The sequence below is a fragment of the Tetrahymena thermophila genome (assembly GCF_000189635.1).
Source record: "Tetrahymena thermophila SB210 genomic scaffold scf_8254590, whole genome shotgun sequence".
NCBI classification, from domain to species: Eukaryota; Ciliophora; class Oligohymenophorea; order Hymenostomatida; family Tetrahymenidae; genus Tetrahymena; species Tetrahymena thermophila.
Genome location: NW_002476361.1, coordinates 658,624 through 678,626, shown reverse-complemented (window position 1 = coordinate 678,626; position 20,003 = coordinate 658,624). Strand labels below are relative to the sequence as shown.

Genomic DNA, 20,003 nt, shown 5'->3' with positions numbered 1-20,003 from the left:
ATAAATTTGAGTGTGTAAAATTAGGAATTATTTTATTAAATCACTGATAATTCCTATTTTATTGAATTGATAGTTTATGAATTATAATAAGTAAAATAATGCAATAGTAAATAGATAGGTAATTTATCTTTTTTGAGCATTTCATTAATATAAGTGTTTATTCGCTTGAAAGTTAGTGTTTTAATCATTTTAAGTTAATTTGCTTTTATGTTACATAATAAAAAAAAAATCATTTACTTCCAATAAAGTATAATTGATCTAAAGATTGATTTATTGTTAAATTATTCATTCAGTAAAACACCCAGATTAATTTAAAATAAATTGGCTTAATATAATCACCATGAAAAATAATTACCTTTACTCTTGGCAGATAAAAAAAATACCTGAAAACAAAATGTAAAATAGAATTAAATTTTTCAATTTTATTTATTTAATTTTTTATAATAAAGTAAATGATTTCTAGCTAGAAAATTTAATATTTGAAAATCATTTGAATAACAATTAGTAAGGAATAGCTTCCATAAAAACAGAAAACCAAAAAGATGTTACTTATTAAGTTTTTAATATAAAATCAATTTTTTTATTTGATTAATTTTGTATGAGTAACCTAATTAGATATTTATAAGATTTAGCTTAAAACAAGCAAATGTTTTGAGCGATGCAAGCCAGAAGTTTTTTTTATTAAATATTACCAATTATTTTTTACTAATTTTAGGATATATTTAAAAATTATATTCTGATTTAGATTATAAATGTATATTGAACCAATATAAATAATTGATAATTAGTTCTATTGAAAATAATTATAAAAAAAAATTATTCAATTAAATTTGCTTTATTTTATATCTATGAAATGATTCTTTATTTATTATTTTGAAAAGAAGAAAATCTATTTTAAATAAAAAGTATAAGTTTCTAAATAGTGAAAATGAATTGAATGAATAAATGAAATATATAAATTGCTTGTTTAATATTTTTTTGAATATCAGTAATATTAAGAAGTTATATAATGTATAAAATTATTTTAAGAAATTAAATGAAGAAACAGGTAGGTATTGATTTCAATTAAATGACTTTTGATATTTAGCAAATAATTTCATCTTTCTCAGCTTCATCCCTTCAGTTATCAAGATAGGTAGTTTATTTTTAGCTTTTAAATGAGATTACATATTTTTAAATCTTTGTAATAGTCCTTGATGTGTATTTTAAATTTGCTTGTTTTAATTAATGCAATCCTTTCTATAGCTTTAAATAATCTAAGTTGACAAAAATAAATGCGGTAAGATATTAATTATCAAATTTCTAAATTATCATTAAATTTCACTCAATTTAGTTTTTTTGAACAGTATAATTGTTTGTTTGTTATTTAGTTCTAAGAATTTATAGCTAATAATAATTTAATCAATCAGTGAAAGTAAATAGTATGATCTAAGTAAAATAAATAAATTATCGGTACATCTTTTCATTAAAACTTTATTAACTTTGTAAAAATAAAAATAAAAATAAAAGTCATTCATTTAATTAATAAATTGTAAATTTTTCTTTTTTCTATATAAATAAATATATTCATTTTTTAAAATTATTTTATGTTTCATTTTTCTTATTTTAATTTTAAATAAAAATAAAAATTAGAGGATCAATTTTTTTAAAAAAATTATCGCATTTTGTTCGATTGATTTAAGAGCCAGTAAAAAATTTTATGATAAGCTCTTTACTTTTACTGAAGAGATATTGATTTTAATCACTATATTTATACAAATATTACAGAAAAAAAGTTAGGATAAATAATTTATTTTACATCTTAGATAGCTTTTTTTAATATCTATTCCAATTATTGATATTACAAATTTTTAGCAAATACAAAAACATATTCTGTGCATGAAAAATAAGAAAATTAAGTATCTAAAAAATTCTAAAAATTTAAATCTATGAAAACCTAAACTAAAAATAATGTTAATCATAATAATAAACTTAGATTTTGGAAATAAATTTACACTCTGATATTGTGAAGGGAATTGATAAATAAATTAGCAATCAAAATGAAATAAATAAGATTCAAAACCAAAAAGATTAAATCCTGAAATTATCAATCCATTAATTATATTTCAATTTCTTTCTTAATGAATTTCAGGAATTTAAAAATTTTAAATTTTCAAAAAAAATATATAAATATCTTATGTAATAAATAAGGAATTAAAAAAAAAAAAAATTATTTTAAGACAAAAAATTGATTTAAGAATACTCTAGGGTATTATATATATATAATTAAGTTTAGCTTAAAGGTTAATCAAAAATACATTAAATTTTATTTTAACCAATTCTTATTAATTAAACATTTTTATTTGGGAGTTGTAATGAAATACCTAATAAATTTCTCTATTATTAACATAAACAGCAGAATACCCAATTCAAGTGCAAGGATTCCAAAAAAGATTTTATCTAGTTAATTCATATTTGTTAAAGTGAATAATACTTTATTTATTTATTAAAAAATAAAATCTATCTACTTATTTCTCAATTATAAAATAAATTATACTTACTTCCATTTAAAAATAACTTTAATAGGACTATATTTAAAAAATAAACACGCAAAACAAAAGTGAAAAATCAATCACATCATAAGAAAATAAATATATTATCAATATAAATATACATTTAAAAAACTATATAATAATTAAACAATTTTTGTACAATTAAGAATTAAGGGATTTTAATTTATATTAATATTAATTTTTAAAAATTAAATATGTATTAAAGCTTACTTTAATAAACATAAATAAATTTATTACATAACTTAAAGAGTCATAAAAAATAAATTTATCATTAAGCAACTAAATTTTTTTTAATATAATTTTAAATGTATTGATTTTCAATTAAAGTATTAATGTCTAGTATTTATAGATACTTTTTTGTTTTGTGTAGCTAGCAATTCAAATAATTACTGAAAGTAATCCAACCAAAAAAGAATACTAAAAGCATTAATACCATTTAAAAAACTATCAAACCAATCAATTATAATTATATTTAACTATAAAAAGTATTATTTTAAGTTAAAACGAATTAATTTAAACTGATAATTGTTTCATCTAAAAACTCAATAAAAGCAGTGTATTCCTAAATATCAAGATTTCTTAATATTTATCTTACTTATTATCTTGATAATTTGTCGTCTGGTATTATATATATATTGTACAGTTCAGTAAACATGCTAAAAAGACTTTTATAAGCTACTGAGAAACCTTATTATAAGAACTTTTATTGGGTTGAATCACATATATCAACATTTAATTTTTTAGGATTAGTATTGAACTAAGGGTAATTTTTAAAATCTTCGCACAAATTTGTTTTAAACGCAGAAAAAAAGAAGTTATCGTATAAGTCTTAGTTAAATCTATTTTTTAATTTAAATAAAGCTAAAAAATTAAAAATAATAAAAATAAATATTTATGTTTTTTGTTAAATTGATCATTTATTTTAATGAAACTAATCTGTAGGTTTGAATAAAATAAAATACCTTTAATCTGAATACTATGAGTTTATTATCCATTATATATCCTAACTTATATCTTCCTATTATTAAAGTAGTGTATATAAATAATCATAATAAATTTCAGGCTTCATAGGCTTGAATCTTGGTCTTGCCTTCATTAATAAAACATTAAAATGCATCGCAATATTCTACAATAGGTATGATCTTAGCTAGTAGACTTTAGCTTTTAAAATTATTAAATAAATAATATTATTTTTTTATAAAAAATAAATATATTTTAAATTTCTATTTACATATTTGTTTTAATTGAATGAAAAAAATTTTAAAAAGTTTATAATTAATTAGTTAATTACATATTGTTTAAAGATCTAAAGCAGATTTTGTTAAATAATCAGCACTTAAGATTTGAACAATTATTGGATAGCATATTATTAATGAATAAATAAGGAAACAAGCAAAATATAATTTTTTATTATATCTAGGGAGACTTGTGATTGAGCTAATACTATGCTTTCTTATATTTTTTTCATTATCGATGTCTTATAATTATAAAAGTGTATCTATAATTATTTAGTTGTTTTAATTCTAATAAATTGAGCTAGTGTTTGTGCTAAAGTAGGAATTTTATATTTTTTTGATCAAATTATCTAACTTTTAAATTGGAAATGTAGTAAATAGGTAAATTATAGAGTCTCTTTCTTTTTAAATATAAAGATATAATGGTATTATGATGGCAACGCAACATGTGTTAATTAAAACTAAAATCATGATTATGATATAGAGTTAATCTTGAATATATTCCTATTTTTATGATTGGCTTTCTTTTATATGCTCTTATAAATCTTTTAATTAAGAAATTGCTTCTAATTAATTTTATATTAAGTAATACTCAGGCCTTCCATTACCCATGTTGTTGATATAACGGAAGATATTTTGAACATTTAAAATTACGCTATATTCTAAGGTACTAGTATAATTTTAATATACTAAATCAGTACTGTCAGATGTAGTTGAGTTAAGCTATGCAGGATTGTATAATTACCCAAAGTAAAAATTCATTTTATTTTCTATTACTCTATTAAATACTTCTCTATTTGAGTTAGCATTTTCCATTTAAACTAACAATCTTAATACATTTGAGAAAGTATTCTCCATATTTTATTGTGTCTGATTATAAAATAATTCCTTTTAGTTACTGTCAGTGAAAACTACTCTTGTATAATTTGTAAGAAATTAAATATTTTTATATTTAAGGATATCACTTAGAGAACAAGAATAAGTTGTTGGCCAACCAAAATCTTTGTAGTCTTAATTAGCTTCCAACAGAAACTCATTCATTGAGTTAAATTGTAACCAAGTGATGCCTACCATGACAGCTAAACAAATGATTCCAATAATTTTTATTAGTTTTATAACTTTTAGGGTTGATGAATCTTCCATAATTTGTGTTAGTTATCTCTTGACTGGAGTATAATATGAATTTTGGGAGGTACTAGAAGCAATATCGTAAATCATATCTTGAACTTACTCCTTTTTTTTTTGTTTTTATATCTAGTTAATATTATTGTACTAATAAGAGTTTCTCATCAATTTTTTTTTCTCTTTGTCATTTAAATCATCATTTAATGTATTGTTGATTTTATTTTTTCTAAAGCTATTTGACTTAAAAATTTTGCTAGGGTTTATGCTAATTTTTAAAGGAATGATTGCATTATTACATTTTTTATTAATTTCTTCATTACTGTTTTCTACATCTAAATAAGCATTTTCTTTAATTTTATTTAAAATAAATTCATGTGATTTTATTTGTAGAGCATCTAAATTCTAATCTGATAGTTGAGCTAATGATTATTGATTAGAACAATTTTTCATGTAGAAACTGTTATTTGGAGAGACTAATTCTATGTTAATTGCTTTATTTGATTTTTAAGGAATAGGTATGGTACAAGTGCTGCTTTTGTTTAGTTAATCTTCTGTAAGGTTCTAATGATCCAATTATTTATTAGCAAAATCCACTTTCATTTATAAATCGCTGCTGCTTATTTAGTTTTCCTAAAATGACTAAATAAATACTTGTTCTTATGCAATATTACTTTGCAGCTAAGACAACTAATTAAGTTGCAGTTTTTCATTCAAGTTTTATAATGCTTTTTATTCTCTGAATTAGTTTAAGGTAAATCTACTAGTTGCATCTGATAAACAATTAAAATCATTGTATTCTATTCTATTTGAGGCCATTTTAATTTATTCAATATTTGTACTTTCATCACCAAGTAGTTATTATACTTTTTAAAAATCAGCTTATGTAAAGTCAATAGGAGTATCATTTTATTTTATTTATAGTAATTAATTACCTTAATTCAAATTTCTAGAGCTATATTGAAGCTAAGTGTAAAAGCTATTAAATTATAAGTAGCTATTAATATTTTGATTTAATTCTAAATCTGATATTATATTTTAAAGCTAGCTTGGATGTTCAAATAATTAAGAATAAATCTATTATTTTTTTACATTAGTTATTTCTTGAAGGATGATTTGAGCTTAACTAGATGGATTAAGCTATTTTATTTTTACTATTTCAACATAACTTACATTATTTACTCCATGATATTTTATTTTTCGAACAAATAATTCTACATAATTAAAACTATATGATAAAATATCTTTATATGATTTAGCTTTATTTAATATTTTAGTACTTCTATAAGGAGTGTTTAGAGCGTTGTTTGTTTCATCTGCCTACTTTATAATTATAAATGAGAATTTGTTTTTAATTTTTAATTTATTTTATAACTATCCTTTAAGGATATACTGCATATCATCTGTTAAATTTACATGTAACTATTTTTTTGTATTATTATTGTTGCAAGTCGTTTCTTTATATTAAATATGTGAATCTTCAATTTTTGTTTTATTTTAAGTTCCAATCAAAAAGGGGAAAATTTATCTCAAATTAATTTTTTAGAGATTGTTACAATTAGGAAAGAATATTTCGTGCATTTATTGAGTGAGACCAATAACACTTAAATCTGTCTCATTGAATAGAATATATTAGTATTCTTCATTTATTTGTTTTATTTTAGCTACCAATCCAAATGTTCCATTTTCTTTGTATTCGTTTGTTCTAATATCTATTTTAATAGGTAAGATGAACATTTAGTTGAGAGAAGCAAATATTATCTATTAATTCATTTTACAATTTTATAATTCATAGTTTTAATTTTTTGTTCCACTTTAATTTTCTGATAAGTATTTAGGTTAATTAAATTAGTAACCTTATCTCAAATTAATTGTAGTTACTACATTTTCGTCATTTTCATGGTCTTATTTACTTTATTCTAATTGCTGATCTGTATTATTTGAAATGTCACATGTTATTGAATCTTCTAAATATTGTTTTATATACATTTTATGTACACTCTGAAATGCAAGAGGTATAATAGATTCAATATTTTTATCATAGATATGGTCTCTGCTTGTAAAGCAAAATAAATTAGAAAAATTAGAAGAAACTTGACTTATTGTTAAAGTTTCAGTATCTTTGTAACTTGCAAAAATTATACAAGTTTTTTCATCAAATTTATCACTGTTAATCATAGAACTTAATATTTCATCTTCATTTTGTCTGTTTAAATATTTTTAGTTATAGCTTTTTTTTTTGTATTTATTGGTTTGTATTAAATTTATATCTTTTTCTGAAAAGCTCAAATTTTCCAGAAACAGAGCTTGTAAATTTAAAAGATCCAAGCTATCATCATTTAATTATATTAAATAATTTAAATTCACCTTTAATTAAGCTATTTAACTTTGCATACTTTCAATTTTAGAAGTTAACTCTGTAGCTACTATATGTTTTTGTTTCATCATGCTTAGTACTTATAATTTTATTTTAATAGTTTAGCGAAATAAAGAATAGGACTTCTCCAGTTTATTTTCAAAATTTATGACTTATAAGTAAGAACTATCAAATGGATTTGTCTTTCCCATTCTCTTTCTTATGACAGCTCTCTTTTTTAAAAATATACTGTGTATAGATTTAAATATTTATTTCTACTTCAGAGATAAATTCTTGCTTTTAATTAATTGTAAATACATAAGGAAATATATTCTGTATGACTCACTCATTTCTATCAAAAATATAAATACGCTTTGAAGAATCTTCGTACCATTTTATTTGCTTCTTAATTTGCTGTTTGAAGATTTCAAAAATTAATCTTTCAATAATATTATGACATTTTTTTCTATCAATTTTAATTCAGAAATATCTTCAAACAAGCGAGTTTACTTGCTAATTTATTAATTTGTAAGTTAAGTTGATGCTTGAGTATGATTACTTTCAAAGATTTACTCATTATTTTATAATTTTTAATCAAGTCCATTAGTTTCTTTGTATGAATTAATAAATTAATTTTACTTTGACATATAATTATTAGTAATTAAATTAAAAAATTTTAAATATTTTTTCTCATTTTGCTTTGAGTTCTCGATATTGTCAAAAATGTTTAATCTTAAGATTCTATCAAAGTTTTTATCATCATTTTACATTTCTTAATGCAGTTCCTGAAAGCTATTTTATTAATTCTAATAATCTCTTTCAACTATTATAGAAGCTATTTTATAGCTTAAAGGTATGTAAATCATAAAAAGGAAACTTAACAATTAGCTAGGAATACTATATGAAATATAGATTTATAGAGTTATACTCATAAAAAATAAGGCAAAATGAGTAAACAGGTTTATTATTTATGAAAAGTTATCATAATAGTAAGAGAAAAAATAAGAAAGCAAACCATTTATAAGAAAATAGCAAGACAGTAAAGAATTTTAGCCTTCTGGCATATAGACTAATGCTGCTATAATAAAAACTTCGACTAAGATCTTAAATAAAAAATTTAAGATATTAAAAGGTTTTGCTAAGTAGTCTTTAAGTTTAATTTCATAGTTATAGTCTGTGTCACAAGTGATTGTATCTAAAAATAATAAATAAAAAATGTATTATATTAATTAATAATTAGAAATTAAAAATAAAAATATGTTTCATTTTCTTGATTTAAATTAGAATTGGAATTAATTAATTAATCAAAGCATATAATAATTAATTCAATTAATGTACTCAGTAAGATTGCAATAGACAAAAGAGCATAAGAAGCACTATTGTTATTTAAATTATTAAAAGCTAATATAATACTAGGGAAGTGTATAATATTCTATTATAAAGTAATCATCAATGAAAATAATTAGTCTAAGTAGCTGCTTTATTCATATATAGACTCTTCTAATTTCATCTAAATTTCCTAATTATAATTCTTGTTCAATTTCTTGATCATCCTAAATTACAAGTGCATGAATCTAAAAAGTGCAAATATCATGTATATCAATAGCATTCCATTGATAAATATCATGAAGTAAATGATATTGTTAATATTATTTTTTAAATATTTAAATAGTCCAGTCTGTATTATGAAATTTATTTTAAAATCATAACCTGTTGTTTCTTAAAGTTGAGTTGACAGAGAAAATTAAAATAATAGAAAGTACTTTAAAACTATTAATGTTAAAAAGGTAGGATTATTTCTAGGAAACAAATGAACCAATCTATACATCTCCTCTGTATAATAGAGTTTTAGCAACTCTGTAAATTAAAATTATTTGTTTTTTTAATTATTCATTGACTTTTGATTTTAATATGTTATAAATAAATTATAATTTACACATATCATGATTTGATATTTATAAATATATTATTTTTGGGATTTTTTTTATTTATGGTAGCTAATCTATTATCTGAAAAATTCAGAAAAAATAAGGTTGGTGGATAAACTTTATTTAAAATATTAAATTCTTCAAACTAAATAAATCCTTATTATTAAAATTTAGATTTTTAAACATTAAGTATTATCAAAACAAAGTTATAAAAAACTCAAAAATAAATTAGTTAAATTTTACTGTATTAGCTAATTTTATTTAAGTAAAAAATAAATATCTTTTTGATGATTATTTAAATTTATTTTATGAAAAAAACTGTCTAAATAATATATAATTGCTTGAGCTTTTAAGTATTTAGAAATTTTAGGCAAATATATATCATAAAAATTATTTACTACTCGAATTAAAGTGTATCTAATCTAAAATAAATTAAATATTAAATTATTCATTCAGTAAAATAACACAATCAAATGAAAGTAAATTAGCTTCGTTATTAATAGTAATCTTAAAATTTTAATTAGTAAGCATCATAAAAATTTTCTTTATTAAATCACAAAAAAGAAATAAAAATGTTCTATTAAAATTAAAATAATAATTTTCCATTTTATTAATTCCACTTTTTTTCAATAGTAAATTATTTATTTTAATCATTTTACATTTTAAATAATTATGATAAAAATGAAACAGTTTACTTTAAAAGCTTTTAAAAATGGGACCTATTAAATGCAATTAATTAAAATTTAAATATAATTCTATTTTATGAATAATTTAATTCTTTTCATAATCAGATATTTATTTTTAGAACTTAACTTTAAGCATGCACGAATATTTTTATTGAGTGTAAACCAGAAATATATTTTTTTAATAAAATTTTACTAATCTATTTAATCTATTTCTAAATTTAGGAACAATATATATTTAGGATATCTTATTTGGATCACAAAATTATATTTAATCAAAATAAATAATTGATAATTGGTTCTACAGAAAATGGTTAAATAAATAAATAAAAGAATTTTTAATATTAATTTTAAAAACTATGAATGAATTAATTGATTCTTTTTATTTTCAAAAGAAGAAAATCAATTTTAAATAAAAATAAATAATTTTTTTCGATTTTAATAGCAGAGTAAATTAATTAATAAAAGATATAAATGAATGGCTTATGATATTTTATAAAAAACCATAAATTATTAAGCTTTGTAAAGTTGATGAACGTTCATATTCATTACAAAGGATTTTAGAAAATTTAAGGAAGAAACATGCAATCATACATTACTGCGATTAAGCAACTTTTGATACTTAGTAAATGATTCTTCATTGGTTGCTTCATACCTTTAGTTATTATAATAGGATGCTTTTTATTTTTAAGTGCTTACATATTTTTAAATCTTAGTAATAGTCCTTGAAGATAGATAGATGAATGCTTTTTTGGAATGTAAATTAATTATTTGATGGTTTTAATTATGGTTCTTTTAAAAAACCTTTTTTAACAAAAATAATAACAGTAATTAAAAAGTTTCTATTATTTTTAAATTTGATTTAGTTAAGATTTTTTGAACAGTATAATTATTAGCTCTCTTAGAATCTTTTTTTATGGCAAGTATAATTTAAATAATAAATTATTAAAAATAGCATAACCTTAGTTATATAAATAAATTAAATTTGAATATTTTTTCATTATAACTCTATTCATTTTGTAAAAATAAAAACCATTTAATTACCAACAAATATATTTTTTAACGCAAAAAATTTTATATATCTATGCATTATTTTATTATTTAAATTTAAGATAAATAAAATTAGTAGATTTGTTTTACAGAAGATTATCACAAATTTTCTTTATTTTAATAAACCAGTAAATAATTTTATGATATGCTCTCTACTGAAGAGATATAGATGATTGTTTTATTTAAATATAGCCAAATAAAAAGAGCTACTACTATCTCATTTATTTTTTTTATATCTTAACAATAATTTAATATTTATTCTCATTTTTGATGTTAAATACTTTTATGAAATTTTTTCCAAAAGCTTACTAAAAATTTATATCATCATATATAGAATGTGTGATATACATAAGTATAAAACTTAGAGAAATTGGACTATATTTAAAAATATCTAAAATATAAAAGTTAAAAAATCAATCTCATAGAAATTAAGTAAATTAATTATTTATAAAATATACATTTTAGAAACAAAATATTATAGTTAACATAGATATGTCACATTAAGAAATTAAAATTTCAACTTTATAAAAATTGCTTTTCACAATTATTAACAACATAATTTTATCATCAATCATACAACAATATTTTTTTTAATATAATTTTATATATATTGATTTTCAATCAAAGTATTAGCATCAATAATTTTTAGATACCTTTTTGTTTTGTGTAGCTATTGATTCAAATAATTACTGAAAGTAATCTAACCCAAAAAGAAAATTAAAAGCATCAACAATATTTAAAAAGCTATCAAAATAATCAATAATAATTTTATCTGATTATAAAAAATATTGTTTTAAGTTAAAACAAATTGATTTAAACTAATAACTGTTTCATCTAAAAACTCAGAAAAAGCAGTAAATTCCTAAATATCAATATTTTCTAATATTTTTCTTATTTATTCAATTAATTTTATATTGTCTGTTATTTTATATGAGTTGTATAAATCAGAAAATAGGTTAAAAAGACTTTCGTAAGCCACTTAGAAGCCTTCTTATAAGAAATTTTATTGTGATGAAGCACAGAAATCAATATTTAATTTTTTAGGATTTGTGTTGAACTAAGGATAATTCTTAAAATTTTTGCACAAATTTGTTTTAAAAGCAGAAAAAAAGAAGTTATCGTATAAGTTTTAGTTAAATCTATTAATATATTTAAATAAAGTTACAAAATTAATTAAAATAACTAAGATATTTATTTATTTATCTTTTCAAAATTGAAAGATTCTTATTAAATAAATCTCTAGATTTGAATAATTAAAATACCTTTAATCTGAATACTATGAGTTTATTATCCATTAGATATCCTTACTTATATCTTCCTATTATGAAATTAGTGTTTATAAATAATCATAATAAATTTCAGGCTACATAGGTTTGAAACCTGGTTTTACCTTCATAACGATAATATTAAAATTCATCGCAATATTCTATAATAGGTATGATCTTAAATAGTAGACTTTTGCTTTAATATTATAATAAATCAAATTATTATTTAAAAAAAAAGATATTAGATTTTTTTTGTTTAAATATTTAAAACTTAAATTATTTGTTTGAATTGTATGTATAAAGTTAAAAGAAGCTTATAATTAATTACTTATTGTTTAAAGATCTAGGGCAGATTTTGTTAAATAATCAGTAGTTAAGATTTTAACAATTATCGGATAGCATATAATTAATGCATAAATAAAGAAACAAGCAAAAAGTAATTTTTTATTGTATCTAGGCAACTTTGTTATAGAGCTAATACTTTATTTCCTGATATTATTTTTATTTTCGATACTTTATAATTAAACAATTGTATCTAAAATGATTTAGTTGTCTTAATTCTAATAAATTGAGCAAGTATTTGTGTTTAAGTAGGAATTTTAAATTTTTTTGATCAAATTATCTAACTTGTAAATTGGAAATGTAGTAAATAGGTAAATTATAGAATCTCTTTCTTTTTGAATATGATAATATAATGGTATTATGATCGCAATACAACCTGTATTAATTAAAACTAAAATTATGATTATAATTAATAGCTCCTATTGAATGTATTCTTATTATTATGAATGGCTTTCTTATATATCTTGTTATAATTTTTTTAATTAAGAAATTGATTCTAACTGATTTTATATTAAGTAATATTCAGGCCTTCCATTACTTAAGTTATGAATATATCGGAAAATGTTTTAAACATTTAAAAGCATGCTATATTGTAAGTTAGTAGGATAATTTATGCTTATTAACTGCGTATCAGATGTAATTGAGTTAAGCAATTATGGATTATACAATTACCCAAAATAATAAACAATTTTATTTTCTAATATTCTAGTAAACATTTCTCTTTTTGAGTAAGCCAATTCCATTTAAGCTAACAATCTTAATACATCTAAAAAAGTATCCTCCATATTTTATTGCATTTTATTATAAAAAAGTTGCTTTTAGTTACTGTCTCGGAAATTTATGTTTGCATAACTTATAAGAAATTAAATATTTTTATATTTAAGGATGTCACTTAAATATGAAGAATAAGTTGTTGGCCAGCTGAAATCTTCATATTCTTAATTAGCTTATGACAGATACTATTGCATCGAGTTAAATTGTATTAGAGTGATGCATATCATAATACTGAAGCAAATAATACCTATCATTTTTATTAGTTTTATTACTTTTTGAGTTGATTAGTCTTCCATAATATGCTCTAATTATCTCTTCACTGGAGTATAATATGAATTTTGAGAGTTGTTTGAAGCAATATCATAAAGGATATCTTGAACTTGCTACTTTTTAATATTTTTATTTTTATATAGCTTATTATGATGATTATTTTGATAAGGGTTTTTCAATAATTGTTTTTTCTCTCTGTTACTCAAAGCATTAATCAAAGTATTGTTGACTTTTTTTTTTCTAAAACTGTTCGACTTAAAAATACTAGGATTTTTACTAATTTTTAAAGGACTGATTGCAGTATTTTATTTTTTATTAATTTCACGATTGCTAGTTTCTACATCTAAATAAATATTTTCTTATGTTTTATTTTAAATAATTTCATATTATTTCATTTGTTGAATGTTAAAATTCTAATCTGAAAGCAGATCTAATGATTGTTGATTAGAATTAATATTCAAGTAATAGCTGTTATTTAGAGAATTTAGCTCCAGGTCTATTGTTTTATTTAATTTTTCAGGACTAGGTAAGGCATAATAGCTACTTGTTTTAAATTAATCTTCTTAAAGATTCTAAAAATTCATGTTTTTATTTAAAAAATCTACTTTAATTTACAAATCACTTTTACTGACTAAGTTTCCTTAAATTGACTAAATAAGTGTTTTTTCTTATGCAATATTATTTTGCAGCTAATCCAACTAGTTAAGTTGCAGTTTTTTATTCAACTTTTATAATCCTTTCTATTCTTTGAATTTGTTTAAAGCCAAACTACTACCTCCATCAGATTAATAACTCAAATCTTCGTATTCAATTCTATTTGAAACCATTTTAATTTATTCAAGGTTTGTGCTTTCATCACCTAAAGTTTACTACTTATTTAGTAGTTATTATTATTTATAAAAATCAGCTTATGCAAAATCTATAGCAGTATCATTTTCTTTTATTAGTTGTAATTTATTACTTTAATTAGAATTTATGCAACTGTTTTGAAGTTAAGTATAAAAACTATTAAATTATAAGTAGCTATTAGTATTTTGATTTAATTCTAAATCTGAAATGATATTTTAAAGCTCATTTGGATTCTCAAATAGTTAAGAATAAATATTTTATTTTTTCTTTTTTGTGATTTCTTTAAGGATTATATTAGCTTATTTAGCAGGATTAAGTTATCTTATTTTTATTATTTCAACATAGCTCACATTGTTTACTCCTTTGTATTTTAATTTTCGAACAAATAATTCTACATAATTAAAACTATATGATGGAATTTCTTTCTATAATTTAGCTTTATTTAATCTTTTTATATTGTTACATGAAGAGTTTAATGTGTTGTTTATTTCATCTGAGTGCTATATAACTATAAACGATAATTTGTTTTTAATTTTTAATTTATTTTTTAATTATCCTCTAAGTATAATATCATGTTATAGATTTGCATGAAACTAATTTTTTATATTAGTAGCGTTGCAAATCGTTTCGTTATTTTAAACTTGTGAATCTTCAATTTTTGTTTTATTTTAAGTACCAATCAAAAATGGGAAAATTTATCTCAAATTAATTTTTTAGAGATTGTTACAATTAGGAAAGAATATTTCATGCATTTATTTAGTGAGGCCTATAACACTTAGATCTGTCTAATTAAATAGAGCATATTAGTATTCTTCGTTTATTTTTTTTATTTTAGCTACTAATCCAAACGTTCCATTCTCTTTGTATTCATTTGTCCTAATGTCTATTTTAATAGGTAAGATGAACATTTAGTTTAAAGATGCAAATATTATCTACTAATTCATTTTACAATTTTATAATTCATAGTTTTAATTTTTTATTCCTGTTTATTTCTCTGATAAATATTTTGATTGTATAAATTAGTAATTTTGAGCTTAGTTATCTGGTGTTACCTCATTCGAATCATTTTCATTATCTTGTTCATTTTATTATAATTGCTGATCTGTATTAATTGAAGAAATATCACATGTTATTGAATCTTCTAAATATTACTTTATATACATTTTATGTACACTCTGAAATGCAAGAGGTATAATAGATTCAATATTTTTATCATAGATATGGTCTCTGCTTGTAAAGCAAAATAAATTAGAAAAATTAGAAGAAACTTGATTTATAGTTAAGGTTTTTGCATCATTGTAGCTTGCAAAAATTATACAAGTTTTTTCATCAAATTTATCGCTGTTAACCATACTGCTTAATATGTCATCCTCATTTTGCCTGTTTAAATATTTTTAGATATAGCCTTTTTTTCTGTATTTGTTGATTTGAAGTAAATTTATATCTTTTTCAGAAAAGCTCAAGTTTTCCAAAAATAGAGCTTGCAGATTCAAAAGTTCCAAGCTATCATCATTTAATTAAATTAAATAATTTAAATTTTCTTTCAATAAATTTATTTAACTTTGCATACTTTCGATTTTTGAAATTAACTATGTAGCTACTATATGCTTTTGTTTCATCATGCTTAGTATTTATAATTTTAAATTAATAGTTTAGCACAATAATGAATAGGATTTTTCCAGTTTGTTTTCAAAAATTATGACTTGTAAGTAAGAACTATCAAATGGATTTGTTTTTCTCATTTTCTTTCGTATTACAGCTCTCTTCTTTAAAAATATACTATGTATAGATTTAAATATTTATTGCTACTTTAAAGATAAATTGTTACTTTTTATCAATTATAAATATTCAAGGAAATATATTCTATATGACTCACTTATTTCTATTAAAAATATAAATACACTTTGAAGAATTTTTGTTCCATTATCTTTGCTTCTTAATTTTCGATTTTAAATTTTCAAAAATTAATCTTTCAATAATTTCATTATATTTTTTTCAATCTATTTTAATTTATTAACATCTTCAAATAAATTAGTTTATTAGCTATTTATTTGGTGCTTTTGCTAATTTTATCCTTCAGAATGATCACTTTCATAAATTTAAGAATTATTTTAGAATTTTTAGTTCAGATTGTTTGTATCTGTCATAGAATTAATAAACTTATTTTGCTTTGATATATAATTATTAGTAATTAAATTCAAAAATTTTAAATATTTTTTTTCATTTTGTTTTGAGTTATCAATATTGTCAAAAATATTTAATCTTAGAATTCTCTCTAAAATTTTCTCATCATTTTATATTTATTCATACAGTTATTGAAAGCTGTTTTGGTAATTCTAATAATCTCTTTCAACTATTAAAGAAGCTATTTTATAACTTAAAGGTATGTAAACCATAAAAAGGTAAGTTAACAATTAACTATGAAAATTATATTAGACATAGATTTATAGAGTGAGGCTCATGCAAAATAAAGCGAAGTGAGTAAACAGATTTATTAGTTACGAAAACTTATCATAAAAGTAAGAGAAAAAATAAGAAGATAAACCACTTATAAGAAAATAGCAAGATAGTATAGAATTTTAGCCTTTTGGTGTATAGACTATTGCTGCTATAATACAAATTTCTACTAAAAACTTAAATAAAAAATTTAAGAGAGTGAAAGGTTTTGCTAAATAATCCTTAAGTTTAATTTCATAATTATAATCTGTATCAGAGGTGACCATATCTTAGTAAATTAAAAAAATATGTTAAATTAATTAATAATTTGAAAGTAAAATATAAAAATTTTATTATTTTTCTATGCTAAAATTGGAATTTGAATAAAATAAGCACATAATTAATTAAGAATAATTTATTGATTATTAAATTACTCAGTAAAATTGCAATAGACAAAAGAGCATAAGAGACACTATTGTTATTTAAATTATTAAAGCCTAAAATAATACTAGGAAAGTGAATTATATACTGTTAAAAAGTAATCATCAATGAAAAAAATTAGTCTAAGCAGCTGCTTTTTTCATTTAGAGACTCTTCTAATTACATCTAAATTTCATAATGAAAATTATTGTTCAACTTGTTTATCATCTTTAATTTCAAGTAGATGAATCTAAAAAGCCCTAATATCATATATGTCAATAGTATTCCATTTATAAATAGCAAGAAGTAAATAAGATTATTTGTGAATTTATCATTGTTTAAATATTTAAATACTCCAATGTGAACCTTGAAATTTATTTTAGAATCATAATCCATTGTATCTTAAAATTGAGTTGACAGAGAAAATTAAAATAATAGAAAGTATTTTAAAATTATTAATATTTAAAAAGCAGGATTATTTCTAGGAAACAAGTGAACCAATCTATATATCTCCTCAGTATAATAGAGTTTTAACAACTCTGCAACTTTAAATTATTTGTTTCTTTTTTTATTCATTATTTATGTTTTTATTTAATTTAAATAAATTATAATTTATGTCATTCTTCACTAGATATTTATAAATATTTGGTTTGAGATATAAATACCGTAACTGCTTTAATAGAATAGAAATATGCACTCATAATACATCTTAATTTATTTTTTATTAAGATGCATTATTTTTTGGTAAAAACTGATTTCATTATGCACCTTAATTAGAGCAAGTAAGGTATTTTGGTTAGCGGTTAAAAGCCTGAAAAATTAAATTGATGTGTGAAATTTAATTAAAAATACTAATTCAATAAGAAGTTCTAATTTTCAAGATTTCACTTAATTAATTAACCATTAAAAAATTATATGAATTCAAACTATCAATTTTATTTAAATTTTAGTAAAGATTGATTTAAATTGAAGAAATTTATTGGTTTTTAAAATAGAAAAAAAAAATATTTTGAGATAATTCAACTTATTTAAAATTATATTAATTTAAATTTATTATCAAAATAAGTACATAAATATTTATTTTAATTAGGTAAATATCTTTTGTTACACTAAAAAATGATCATTTACTTGAAAATACATAATTTATCAAAATAAATTATATGATAAATTATTAATTCATTAAATATCATAGTAAATAGAATGTAAACTAGCGTCAACCAATCAATCAATAAATTTTAATCTTAAATTTGAAATAATAATCATCATAAAAATAAATGTTTAAATTCCTTGCAGAAGTATAAAGTAAATGAAAACGATTTATAAAATTTTAGATTATATTTTTTCATTCAAAAAAAAATAAATAAATAATATTAAATAAAAATTTTTTATGTTTTAAAATATTTTAAATTATATCTAACAAGAAAAAGTTTACTTTTAAAAACTGGACCTATTACATATAATATATTACATTTTCAATATAACATTTAACTTTTTAAGCTTTCTAATTTATGAATAATCAAATGTTTTCATAAAATTGATATTTTTATAATTTAAAACCAGAAATTCATTTTTAAATAATATTTATCAATTTGGTTGTTACTAATTTTAGTAACAAGATATATAAGATATCTTATTTGAACAACAAAAGTATGTTGAATATAATTGAATAATTGAGACTTAATTTTATTGAAAAATAAATCATTAATATAACTTAATTTTTAAAAATGCTATCAGATTCTTTATTATTTTAAAGAGGAAAATCCATTTCAGATACAAATACAGATACAAATTTTTTTTTTTTTTTTCCTTTTTAAAAGCAGAATTAAATCAACAAAATAAATAAGTTTTTTTTGAGATTTTTTAAAAAATCAGCATATTAATTAATTTTCTTAAAGATTTAAAGTTGAGACAACACTAAAATGATTAATAGAAGCTATAAGAAAAAAAATATAAATGTTCTTACTATTAAATAACTTTTGATATTTAACGAATTTTCTATTTTCAAATGTGATTACTTTATTTTTAAATCTTAGTAATAGTCCTTGATTTTTATTTAGAATGTAAATAAATTATTTGATGGTTTTAATTAAAGTAATAATTTAAATATCTTTAATTTGACAGTAACAAAAGCAGTAATTAATTATCTGATTTCTAAGAAATTTGAAAATTAGACGCTGTTTATTTTTTTTGAACAGTATTATTTTTTTGTTCTATAAGAATCTATTGTACGTAATAGGAAATTATTAGTGAAAATAACATAATTTAAATAATATATTGCTAATTAATAAAATTATGAATTAATAAAAAATTTTTTTCTTTTAAGTTTTTAAATCAAAATTTAATGCTTTTTTAAATAATTTAAATTGTAAAATAATTTATTTTTTTATTTATAAAATTAATATAGAGTAAGTTGCCATACAAATTTAAAAAAAACGAGTTTTAAAAACAAAATTTTTACTTGCAGGTAGGGTAGTAATAATCTCTTGTTGTAAATAAATATAAAATAAATAAATGCAAGGAAGCAAATATTTTCCCATCATAAATAATATATCTATATAAAAGTATTGAACTTAATGAAAAATGCAAAATATAAAAGTTAAAAATCAATAACATAGAAAATAAATAGATTATTAATATCAATAAATATACATCTAAAAAAACATCTATTTAATTTACAAATATTAGTATAATAAAGAGATTTTAATTTATATTAAAATTAAA

The 20,003-nt window shown here is 20.0% G+C and overlaps 3 protein-coding genes across 3 annotated transcripts; all 3 read right to left on the bottom strand. All coding sequences in view use genetic code 6, as the record gives it.

Annotated features, from left to right (window-relative positions):
* Window positions 1–3,465: 3,465 nt before the first annotated feature.
* On the bottom strand, window positions 3,466–7,357 carry TTHERM_00256790 (transmembrane protein, putative; the record flags this gene model as incomplete). The annotated part of the gene is made up of 4 exons (XM_001019134.3): window positions 3,466–3,713; window positions 3,844–5,875; window positions 6,002–6,232; window positions 6,326–7,357. 4 exons carry the CDS (start codon window positions 7,355–7,357, stop codon window positions 3,466–3,468), a joined length of 3,543 nt encoding a protein of 1,180 aa, XP_001019134.3.
* A 5,447-nt stretch (window positions 7,358–12,804) lies between these two features.
* TTHERM_00256780 (hypothetical protein) lies at window positions 12,805–15,994 on the bottom strand (the record flags this gene model as incomplete). Its single annotated transcript, XM_001019133.2, has 2 exons — window positions 12,805–12,909; window positions 13,106–15,994. 2 exons carry the CDS (start codon window positions 15,992–15,994, stop codon window positions 12,805–12,807), a joined length of 2,994 nt encoding a protein of 997 aa, XP_001019133.2.
* Window positions 15,995–18,846: 2,852 nt separating this feature from the next.
* On the bottom strand, window positions 18,847–19,541 carry TTHERM_000256779 (transmembrane protein, putative; the record flags this gene model as incomplete). Its single annotated transcript, XM_012798407.1, has 2 exons — window positions 18,847–19,244; window positions 19,298–19,541. The coding sequence occupies 2 exons, from the start codon at window positions 19,539–19,541 to the stop codon at window positions 18,847–18,849; spliced, it is 642 nt and encodes a 213-aa protein (XP_012653861.1).
* Window positions 19,542–20,003: the final 462 nt, after the last annotated feature.